General features: G+C 42.1%; 1 protein-coding gene across 1 annotated transcript; it reads left to right on the forward strand.

Annotated features, from left to right (window-relative positions):
* The first annotated feature begins 1819 nt into the window (after positions 1-1819).
* LOC129005521 (uncharacterized) lies at positions 1820-3010 on the forward strand. Its single transcript, XM_054434431.1, has one exon. The coding sequence runs from the start codon at positions 1820-1822 to the stop codon at positions 3008-3010; it is 1191 nt and encodes a 396-aa protein (XP_054290406.1).
* Positions 3011-12439: the final 9429 nt, after the last annotated feature.

Consider the following 12439-nt stretch of genomic DNA (forward strand, 5'->3'; position numbering starts at 1 on the left):
ATTATCGCGGAATTAGCCTATTCACTGTATAAACAGATGAATCAGACGAAACGCGTGAGTCTAACCTCATATGACGAATGGAGGGGGCAGGTTGTTCACGAGACAGCAACCTGGGACGACCTTTTTAAGACAAGTTAAAATATCTCATTCCAATCAGTATTAAAATGGTTGGGAAGAGGATAACATCGGTCAGACGCAAAAGAGCCGTCGTCGGAGAAGGTCTTATATCTTCTATTGTTAACAAAGCCGTGGACCTTTTACCTTTTGAAGCTCACCTGCCGGGTTATAATTATTGTGGACCTGGAACAAGGTTAAAAAAGAGACTAGCCAGAGGTGATAGAGGTATTAACGGTTTAGACGAAGCGTGTAAGGTGCACGATATCGCATATTCGAGGTACAAAGATAACGCGCACAGACAACAGGCAGATAAGGAGCTAGCAGAACGCGCTTGGCGTAGATTTAAATCATCAGACGCGTCTGTAGGAGAAAAGGCGGCTGCCTGGGCAGTAACTACAGCGATGAAGACAAAGGCAAAGTTTGGTGGTGGAAAGAGGAAGAAGAAGCAATCGACTCGTAGAGTTAAGAAAAAGACACCTGGAGGTAGAGGATTGTATCTACGTCCCTACCCTAGAGGGGGTGGAGTTAAACGTAAAAAGCGGAATACGAGGAAAAAAAAACGTGGATCCCGCTAAGACCGTTGACAAATTACGACTTGAAATACTACGCGAAATTACTGAAAATCCCTCATTTTCGCGGAGTGTATATGAGAGACACTCTACCTGTTCGACCTAACTTAAATGAGACTGCTATTGTAAACTTAGATTCGGCAGTGGGTGAAGGCACACATTGGGTGTGCTATAGAAAAGAGGGTAGTCGGGTGCATTATTTTGATAGTTTTGGCAACTTAAAACCTCCGCTAGAACTGTTGCAGTACTTTGCCAACTGTGAAGTCTTCTATAATTATCGTAGAGTGCAATCATTTGATTCAGTTGTTTGCGGGCATTTGTGTCTAGAGTTTCTCTGCAAAAATGTTTAGCTTAAGCGGTCGTGGATCGTATATTACAAATGAATACTTTCCACCTGTTGACATGAGCGATGGTGAGTGGGAGATTGGACTTGTGGATTTAATGACTTTTCATTCAATCCCCAACATTGAATCTGGAATAAATAACAAGTTTTACTATGGTAAAGCGGGAGTTGTCAGTATTGATGAAGGGGCATATGAGGTGGAAAATATAGAGTCTACTTTAAAGGCGAAACTGGGAAAGGATGTGGAATTTAAGCTCACAGCTAACAACAGCACCTTACGTTCGGAAATTTTCTGCTCACAGAGTGTTGATTTTACTAAAGGCGATTCAATCGGATCCTTGCTAGGCTTCTCCAATAGAGTCCTTGAAGCTGGGAAAACACATGTATCCGATACTACAGTCAACATAATGAAAGTTGATGTTATTCGTGTCGAGTGTAATATTGTTCGTGGATCGTTTGATAACGGTAGAGAAAGTCATACGGTGCACGAATTTTACCCAAATGTAGGTCCAGGGTATAAAATAGTCGAGATACCTAACACAATAATTTACTTACCAGTGAACGTTTCAAATGTCAACAACGTGTCGATATCTCTGCGCGATCAAGACGGCAACTTGATTAATCTCAGAAACGAAAGATTGTCTGTTAGGTTACACGTTAGAAAAAAGAACAATGGGACTGGTATTTAGGGACATATTACCTGTTCCAAACATCAGTAGGCCAAAAGACGTTGTACAGTTAACATCGTCGAGTGTTAAGTTTTTGCGGTCTCTTGGATTTAAGGTTGAAAATGTTGGATATAAACACAAAGGCAGAGTACAGTGATGCCATCACCGGCATGGAGTTTCACACTCACAAGCCATACGCGTCGTCCACGTTTAAAAATAACGATGAGATCCGAATACCGATCAGTCAACAGGATATTATTACAGCACCGTTTGAGAGTACATTGCTCGTTAAGGGTACGGTTAAAAGTACAAAAACTGATAGAACAGAGGCGCCGTGGCATTTCGTGAATAACGCGGTGGCGTTTTTCTTTGATGAAATACGCTATGAGATTGCGGGTATTGAAGTGGATAGGACAAAGAATGTCGGTATTACAACAACTATGAAAAATGTTCTTTCGATCAGACCCCATGAGGTGAATATGTTGAAGAATGCCTGCTGGTTAGGCCCTGGCGAGAAATTACAGTCCAAAGAGTTTTCATTTTCCGTTCCACTACGTCTTTTACTCGGTTTTGCTGAGGACTACAGACGTGTAATTGTAAATAACAAACAGGAGTTGGTGCTTCTGCGCTCCGCTTCAGATAAAAATGCTGTAATCAGTAATGACGCGAGTGATGTTTCTATAACAATTACAGGGGTGTACTGGCGTGTTCCTCATGTGAACGTTTCCGACTCCTACCGACTTACTATGTTGCGCATGATCGAAAAGGACACCACGGTCCATATACCTTTTAGGTCTTGGGAGCTTCACGAATACCCGTCACTGCCACAAACTAATATACACTCGTGGACGGTTAAAACATCAGCACAATTGGAGAAACCTCGATATGTCATTTTGGCATTTCAGGAGGATAGGAAAAATCAATACGCTAAAGACATGTCCTCGTTTGACCACTGCGACTTGACAAACATCAAGGTGTATTTGAATTCTCAATATTTCCCCTACGACAACATTAACGGAGATAAAACACTATTTTACGAAATGTTTTGTCGATTTCTAGAATCATATTATGGTAGACAGTCTACCGGTCAAACCGCTGTCACAATGGAAAAGTTCAACGCCAATGTCCCGCTATACGTAGTCGATTGCTCCAAACAAAATGATGCAATCAAGTCGGGACCTGTAGACGTGAGAGTGGATTTTGAAACAAAGAACGCGGTTCCCGCCAGCACTACAGCATACTGTCTCTTAATACACGATAGTCACATGACCTATAAGTTACTCACCGGTTCTGTAAGTAAGGTGACTGTATAGTTTTTAGTCTACAGCTGGTCTCTGTCTGATAAACATGGAAGAAAAAAAGTGGCAGAACATTGCGTGGATTTATGTTAACCTCTTTGAAAAGGGTAGGTTAAAACGTAAAATAGATTGGAACGGCAGGCTGTTGAGTTTGGATTTCGCCACAGTCGGAGTGTTTGATCGAATCGAATTTGAAGTTATAAGAGAATTTGCTATGTCTCGTGCGGCGGTGGATTTAATTAATTTATTAATTGATTTCCATAAGTATGACACACTGGATGTACATGTCTATGGCGATAAAGATGATTATCATAGAGAATCTTTTGACTTAAACAGTATGCTAAATAATGACGATGAAGAGAATGACACCGACGACGACGACGACGACGACGACGACATACCCCGTCACTATATCAGTCTACCTGATCTTGAAGTTGCCAATGTTCAATGTGTGCGGCTTAAGTTGAGAGATCGAAAAAAGTACGTTTCCTTTTACCAGGAGGATTCGGAGGAAGAGGCGGAGGCGGAGGCGGAGGCTGAGGCGGAGGCGGAGGCGGAGGCGGAGACGGAGGCGGAGGCGGAGGCGGAGGCGGAGGCGGAGGCGGAGGCAGATGAGGGTCTCAGTCGTTAAGATGGCCTCACAGGTAGTGGACGATGTACAGGTGATTCAAGCCAGCTTTGAAGTTTGTAAAGACTATGTGACGAATAGACTCGCGAAGGTGTTAGTATCGCTTTATAAAAACGGCCAGAATATCAGTGACGGCAGATCGTTTGACCGTGACGGGGGCATGCTAAACTATCACGTCGCAGACTATTCCTGCTTTGACCGTATAAGGATTGAAACGTTCCCCGGATCGTATCTCTTAAGGAAAGCGTGTAGCGTTGAAAATGTTCTCAAGCGTGTCAGTTTCTACAGCCAATTTGACATTGTCAGCGTTTATCAGTTGAAATACGATTTCACCATACAATTGGGTGTTTTTAGTTTAAATGAAAGATGTATCGATGTCAATGTCGCCCCCGACACCTATAATGTCCGAATTATTCTAGGAAGGTCACTACTGGACACACGGGTACCGGAAGTGACAAAGCCCGCGCTTTCAGACCCCCTAGAGAATAACCCCATTGAGGGGTACGATACCTGTGAACGTTACGAAATCTCTCAGTTTCAATGATGGAGCCGTCGAGTGAGGACGTGGCCACTGCCACAGCTGTTGCTGACCAGGTGAGTATAGAAACCGTGCCTAAACCTACAGAGGGAATAAACCTGCTGACCGGTATTTTTTTGAAAAAAGTCTTCTTTCTGGACCACGATGTGACAAAGTGTGTAATTACGGGGGTATTCAAAAATAGAGACAACCAGATTGGCGTTTTGTTTAAATCAAAGAAAGGAAGTGTGTATTGGTCACAGGATGTATTCAATCAATTCGGTGTGACAGCTTTCAACGCTGTCACAGCAGCGATGGAGCTCGGCCAAAAATTCCACACTTCACTCGTCACCGGTGAGAGTGTGAAGGTTATTTCGGTATTTGGCAAACAACACGTATTCATTCACGGCGGGGAACACACTTTGGCACTAAACAACGCAGAATGGGTCCAGTTTATTAATAGCCTTCCGCTCGTGCACATTCACCTCACGGAGCTGTTTTCTCGCGAGGCCGATATTAGAGAATTCATAACAGAGGTGTTAAACAACAAAGAGGGGTCGGAAAATCCCCCATCTCTGCCTAATTTTTCAACATCACTTTACAATGAGTTGTTGTTGTTCAAGCGCTGGCCGTTTACCAGTAGCAGTTGTTGAATTTCACGCTTTCAAAGACAACAATAACACGTTTATTGTAAAAGAGTTTGCAATAGTTGCAGAATCACTCTGCTGTCAGATTATATTTCGTCCTCCATATGTGTTGCGCAATCTTGACGAAAAAACTAGGCGTTCAAATAGATGGCTAACACGTCATTATCATTGTATTCGTTGGGACGATGGAACAATTCCATACGATGAGGGGTTAATACGTAATTTATGTGCTTCTTTTAGTGTCATCTACACTAAAGGATTGGAAAAGGTTACATTCCTAAAGCGCTTTCATCCAAATGTTCTGGAAATAACATCAGATGAGGGTAAAGAGGGGGTGGAGGGAGAAGATAACCATATAAATTGTTTGTTACCACAACACAGTGGGGGGTTTTCAAAGTGTGCTCTGCACACAGCACAAAAAAGAATCAAATATTTTCTCTAGTGTCAGTCTGTAGTTTGACTTTGTGCTGTGCGGATCATGGCTGAACAGGTGTGGGAAATTCTCTCTCAGGAGCCTAAAGAACCCGAAGGGGTGATGACAGATGGTTTTATTATGAAATTTGATCGGTATATAAATTGGGATTTGCTCTCCACACATTATAATTTTTCAACTGATATGTTGAGACGTTATTTTCACCGAGTTAACTGGGAAAAACTTTTAACGCGTATCAAATTTTCCGAGGCATTCCTCAGAGAAATGGCGGGTAATTTCAGTGAAGGTGCTTGGAGCATATTGAGTCGCTATCAGAAGCTGTCCGAGTCTTTCATTCGAGAATTCGCCACCAAAGTTGACTGGGATAATATTGCGCTGTACCAAGATGTGAGTTGTAAATTTCTCTATGAACAGAGTCACAGTTTTGATGAGATTCCAGAAAGTCAATATTATTATATATAACATGTGTACGTGTGTGTGTGTGTGTGTGTGTGTGTGTTGGGAAGCTGATTGTCTCTATATACGTGTAGGAGTCACCTATCCATTAGGCTGGGCTAAACCCTGGTAAGTCCTTGGGTAGACGAGAGGGTTGAGGTAAAACTCGTAGAACATTGCGTTTCCTTCGACCCACACTAAAATAGAGCTAAGACGTTTCCTAGCTGTGTAGGTGCCACCTACCCTTTAGGCTGGGGCTAAGCCCTGGTAAGTCCTTGGGTAGATGAGAGGGTTGAGGTAAAACTCGTAGAACATTGCGTTTCCTTCGGCCCACACAGTGTATGATTGTGTATATTTGAGTACCTTGTTATATTTAATAGCATTGCAAGTGTAGAAAGTAGAATGAAACAGAAAAAACAAAGTCCACTTCTCCGTTCAACCTGGAAAGGTGAAACTGAGGCTAAAATGAACGGTACGCCTAGTAAATAGCCTGATATCGTATTCACAATGAACAGGTTGACGAGAAGTAAAAAAAAAAAAACATATAAAAGAGTAAAATATATCCTTTGTCAAATATGTGTGTTGGGTTAATTGAAAGGCTTCACCAAGTAAATAACCACATTTATATTTGTCAAAGGACCAAAAAAAAAAAAGTAGTTTAGTGTTTTTGCGGTACCGCAATATTGTACCAGACAGGAGGCGACATTTTTGTTATGGAGTGGTCGTCACTGCAGATGAGCGATAGTTGGGGCTCGTTTCAATAGTGAGATTAGGCCTACTGGGGAAACTCACTTTAATAAAAAACGCGCCAAGACCCCTACGACATGGTTAAATAACCTATCGTGGTGTGGAAATGTGGGTCTGCTGCTAGATACAAGCAGTGCATAGTGAGATTAGGCCTAATGGGAAACTCACTTTAATAAAAAACGCGCCAAGACCCCTACGATATGGTTAAAATAACCTATCGTGGTGTGGAAATGTGGGTCCGCTGTTAGCCTATAGTGAGATTAGGCCTACTGGGGAAACTCACTTAAATAAAAAACGCGCCGAGGCTCCTACGACATGGTTGAATAACCTATCGTGGTGTGGAAACGGAGTCAAACAGCTACAAGCTGCTTTCAACATCGAGCAGGTCAACAACCTCCGCAAAACGTGCCGTGTGTTAACCTTTGGCGTCACGCTTTTGTCACACAGTTTGCATACCTAAAGTGTGGAACAGGTAACAACAGGAATAGTCCTTTGTCGTAGGTGGATAGGAACCGAATAAAGCTTACACACACACACACACACATAAACAACCTAGATCCACTATGCTATGATTGCACAATCTGATGAGTCACCGCATCAGATTGCGTCATCACCCGCTTTTGGATATGCGCCAGTATCACCTTACACAGTGACCAGGTATAAAACCAGAGCTCACCTGAGGGGAGCTCACAATCGTCTCCAGTCTTTCATTCAGACCACATCGCTGCTAACGTAAGTAGAGATGGGCTGTGGAGCTCCATCTTTTGCAATTGCCGAGGTGTCTGAAAAGAAGATATACACAACACGCTGCATATTTAATAATGTAATTTGATTTCAGATGGATCTCTTATCACGTATGGCTGCTTGCGAGCGTCAGGCCGACAATCCCAAGATTGCGGTGAGGGAGCTCACCAAACCAGCTAAAATTTTAGCTGCACGAAAAGTAAGCACAAAGTTCGGAAGACCGACAATCCTGCTGGACATCGAAACAGCCGAGGGGGAAGAGAAGGTCACATTTCTTCCGGCACGCTTTGTGGACGTCTTGACGTCGGGGGATTTGCAGGAGTTCACCTCGACAAAAGCATATAGCATTCAATGCACAGGCTCTGCAGGGAAATCACCAGATGTAAAGATATTTAAGCATTGAAAGAATCAATAAACGCACAATGTTTGTATGAAACTCCTGTTTGTTTTTATTTTTAACCCTAGTCCCTCAAACAGAAGTAGTGGTGGGGAAAAAGGATGGTATAAAAGTAGCTCTTGTTTCCTATGTCACACAGAATTGCCAAGATGCTTGTGGCTCTATTATTTCTGGTGTTTGGAGCTGTTGCGCAGCCTCCTCCTCCTTGGACAAACGAGCCGCAACCTTCCACCTCATTCGCCGCAGAGAATTGGTCACCTCCTCCTCAAACCCCTGAGGTAACAAATAGTGTTGTCTTTAACTACTGTAATAGGTGTAGATTTTAGTTTTTCCACATACCTTAGGTCTTACTCAAAATCTCTGCTTCCCATATCACCTCTTCCATGCCTGTGTGTATGATGCATATATATGTGTGTGTGTGTGTGTGTGTGTGTGTGAGTAAAATAAACTATAGTGGCCGAAATGTTATTTGATTTGCAGAATGACTCCTCTCGCACCCCATCTCCTGATTGTATTGATTTGCGCACTCCACCAAACGAGCCGCAACCTTCCACCTCATTCGCCGCAGCGAATTGGTCGCCTCCTCCTCAAACCCCTGAGGTAACAAATAGCGTTGTCTTTAACTACTATAATAGGTGTAGATTTTAGTTTTTCCACATACTTTAGGTCTTACCCAAAATCTCTGCTTCCCATATCACCTCTTCCATACCTGTGTGTATGATGCATATATATGTGTGTGTGTGTGTGAGTAAAATAAACTATAGTGGCCGAAATGTTATTTGATTTGCAGAATGACTCCTCTCGCACCCCATCTCCTGATTGTATTGATTTGCGCACTCCACCAAACGAGCCGCAACCTTCCACCTCATTCGCCGGAGAGAATTGGTCGCCTCCTCAAAACCCTGAGGTAACAAATAGCGTTGTCTTTAACTACTATAATAGGTGTAGATTTTAGTTTTTCCACATACTTTAGGTCTTACCCAAAATCTCTGCTTCCTATATCACCTCTTCCATGCCTGTGTGTATGATTCATATACATATATGTGTGTGTGTGTGTGTATGAGTAAAATAAACCATAGTGACCGAAATGTTATTTGATTTGCAGAATGACTCCTCTCGTACCCCATCTCCCGATTATATTGATTTACGCACTCCATCTCCCGGCAGCCGGCCATCTTCTGCGGTTATAAGGGAGTTTCTGCTAACCCTAGATGACTTCTTTGTCAGAGGTCCTCCGTCTGCCGACAGTCAACCACCTTCGGCAGCTGAAAGAGACTCCCGGTGGGCACCGTCTCCCTCATTTGACAGACCACCATCCCCTAACACCTTAGGGAACTTCTTAGGAGAATACGGAGTGACGTCGAGGAACGTAGAGGCTCTAGACCTGGCAGAATCTTCTGCTGCCGGAACAAGGCCTTCCACTTCCTACTCTCCAGCTCCACAACCGCTGGACTTATCACTACGTTGTAATGAGGTGAGTCTATCTCTCCCTCTCTCTCTCTCTCTCTCTCTCTCTCTCTCTCTCTCTCTCTCTCTCTCTACGTATATATAATATATTTTACATTTTTTAGGAACCACCACCACCATCCCCAAGCAATAGTGCACCTAGCCCGTCCATTTTACAGTCAGATTGTACTCATTGTGGATGTGTCTACTGCTTCAACATTCCATTCAATCAACGGTTGAAACGAGTAGACAAAATTTTCCAGGTAATTATCACAAAATAAAAAGCTCGTGCATTTATGTGTGTGTGTGTGTGTGTGTGTGTGTGTGTGTGTGTGGTTATAATCTATAGCTTTTTAACATGTTCGTATTTTTTTCAGCAATACCATCGATTCCCCATTCCTGAAGTCGAAAATCCAGAGGAGGCCTGGCAGGATATAAATCAACTGCATATGGACCTTTCCGACCTCACTTGGATTGTGAATAATATCGCCTTAGAGAACCAGGACCTTCGATATACAGCAGCCCAGGGGACACTCCAGCTGATGGTGTCATCGTTATTTGCAATAGTGGTGGGCATCACCCGTTGGTTTCAAGAGCAGCGCTCCAATCAAGATCCGGAACCATCAAGAGAGGTCTGCTGTGCTGTTTGCTTAACATCCCTCCCGAACATTTTTATTCAGCCTTGTGGGCATACCTGCTGCACAGATTGTGCCTACAGGCTCAATTCCTGCCCAATATGTCGGGCACCAATTCTAGGCAGGTTTACAATATATTTTGATTGATTCTTTCTCATACAAGATCCGGAACCATCAAGAGAGGTCTGCTGTGCTGTTTTGTTTATCATCCCTCCCGAACATTTTTATTCAACCTTGCAGATTTACAATCTATTTTATTAACTCTTTCTCAGCCTAAAATAAGGGAGGGGGGTATTATGTGTTATGCTAACGTATCTACCAGCTAGTGATAGCTACTAGCTACCAGCTAGTAGCTATCAATTTTTGGATTGGCGTTCAGCATCATATAATACCCTAACCTGGGGGTGTCCTTCAGGCACTCGGACAGTCCCAAACCCTGTCCTACAGGCTGCAGAAAACTTGTGTTTTGTTTCAGATGACCAATAATAATATCCGGCAAAGGTGGTGCAACATAGTAGCAACAACCAGAACTACATAAACCTGCGGTCAAAATAAGAACTGCCGTCCCAGAGGACATTGTACCACTGTATTGAAACGGGATTTTTCCCCAGGTAAGGTTTTAAACACAGAGTAATAACCAAGCGGGGATTTTTGTGGGATATTTGCACAGGGATCCCGGTGCAGGATTTATCCCGCTACCACCTAGTGGACAAAATCCAAACTCACAGGACCTAGTGGTGAAAATCAGAACTACACACACCACCCCCGGGGGCGGCAATCACCTAGCGGCCAAAATCAGAACTCCGTCAATCTCTTACACCGCACAGCGAATTCCCACAGGATTTTTTTTTTCCCACCATAGACACGCGGGACACCTAGCGGCCAAAATCAAAACTCCGTCACCCCTCTGGTGGCCAAAATCAAAACCAAACACACCTAGCGGACAAAATCAGAACTCCATCACCCCTCCTCTGGTGGCCAAAATCAAAACCAGACACATTAGCTTCGCGGCGGCGGCGGCGGCGGCGGCTACCGCGGCAGCAACGCATCCATATACACCCTTACACTCTTGTCTTATTAACTACAGTTGTAGCCGAGTGGATAGCGTACTCGCCTCTCACCCAGGCGCCCCGGGTTCGAATCCTCAACCCGCCCAAACACTTTTTATCCTATACACACACACCTCCAAGTCTATTATACCACCTTACACTCTTATCCTATTAACTGCCGTTGTGGCCGAGTGGATAGCGTACTCGCCTCTCATCCAGTCGGCGATCCCCCGAGCCGCCAAGTACTTTTTATCCCATGTCCAAATATGGAGCTCCCATAAGAGCCCATGTAAGTTCTATCTTCGCCCACATACTACTATTATAAAATAGACAAAATAATTTAAATAATATAACAACTTAAATATAGACTTTAAATACGTGCTTTTTCCTTCGTAGTTATATGTACTTTTAAATATATAAATGTTTTTTTTTTTACTTTTATTGAAGCTACATCATTAAATGTGGACGGACATAAGTTTGTTTATAATTATCACTGTCATCCAAACCAAATTCTGTACTACAGTGACAACGTTGTTAGTTTTTTTACACGCTTATACATTACCGTTATTTTTCTTCTAATATCAGGAATAGACATGTATATCTGACACCTTAAACTATTATAGCCATCGCTTATGTTAATATTGAACGAGTTTTAAGTCTTCCACTTCTCTAATAAACGACACTTTTACTAACATTCCGGTTAAACAGCTATCTACATAACTAGCATCCAACAATGTTTATAGCTAACTATCCTATAGTGACTAGGGGCTTCTAGGGGTCATTTTGAAACCAAAACACCTTCCCGGCATCTGATCAACAACATTGACTACACAATAAATAGCAATAATCAGAAGTAATCGGGACCATTTATTAAAAAGCCAATCTGCTGGGTCCAGTTTTGAACCATCAAAAAGCTTAAGACTTTTCTCATGATCAAAACGGTAAATTATTAGTTACCAGGTGAGCAATTTAACTACTGTGATACTTCAAAACACATATTTATAAAAGCATTAATTTGACATGCGGCATGAATTTTAGCTATACGGTAAGACTACGATTCACTACATAACGTTTTACATAAATATTGTACAGGAAAAAGCTTTGACATGGACTTTTATAATTCGTATTTACATAGAAAGTAGGTTACGATCGAAAGTAAACAGATGTTACAGTCGGCCTGAGTCCATAGGGCGGGTTGGGTATATTTTGTTAGGACGAGTGTTTGTTTGACATGAGATGATAAACTGAACAGTAGTGATCCAATATTATAGAAAATACCTAATTTCAAGCAAAATTATATTAACTATGAAACCGAATTTCTATAATGAATTATAAACTGCAATTATAATCTCTATTCTAAGATATGCATTCGAACTTCTACTAACAGTGGGTGTATTACAAATTATATTTTTGTAGTTTTATATTTACATAAACAGCAAGAGTTCTCGGGTTTCTAAATATTGTCATAAAAAACCAACAACACACACAATTTATCTTATTTTTGTTACAACGGATACAGAAAACTCATAAACAAAACTCAAATTTCGGAACTTGGTAAAAAATAACTACATTTTAAATAGTTGTAATAAATCCATGCGTATTAAATAACTATTTATAATGCGGGCAATAAGGTCATAACATTGTATACTATTTATAAATGTATCCATAAAAAATTAACCTAAAGTTTATGTCAACTGTTTCAAAGGGAAGTCCTGTTAATCCAGCTTGGGAAGTCTATAAGCCCCTCAGTGAGTTTTTCCATCGCT

The sequence above is a fragment of the Macrosteles quadrilineatus genome, unplaced genomic scaffold (genome assembly GCF_028750875.1).
Source record: "Macrosteles quadrilineatus isolate MER2022 unplaced genomic scaffold, UCM_ALF_1.0 Scaffold_22__1_contigs__length_1958994, whole genome shotgun sequence".
Lineage (NCBI taxonomy): Eukaryota > Metazoa > Arthropoda > Insecta > Hemiptera > Cicadellidae > Macrosteles > Macrosteles quadrilineatus.

Coding starts and splice junctions, on each gene's coding strand:
- LOC129005521 (XM_054434431.1), top strand. CDS start 1,820: ATGTTGGATATAAACACAAAGGCAGAGTACAGTGATGCCATCACCGGC.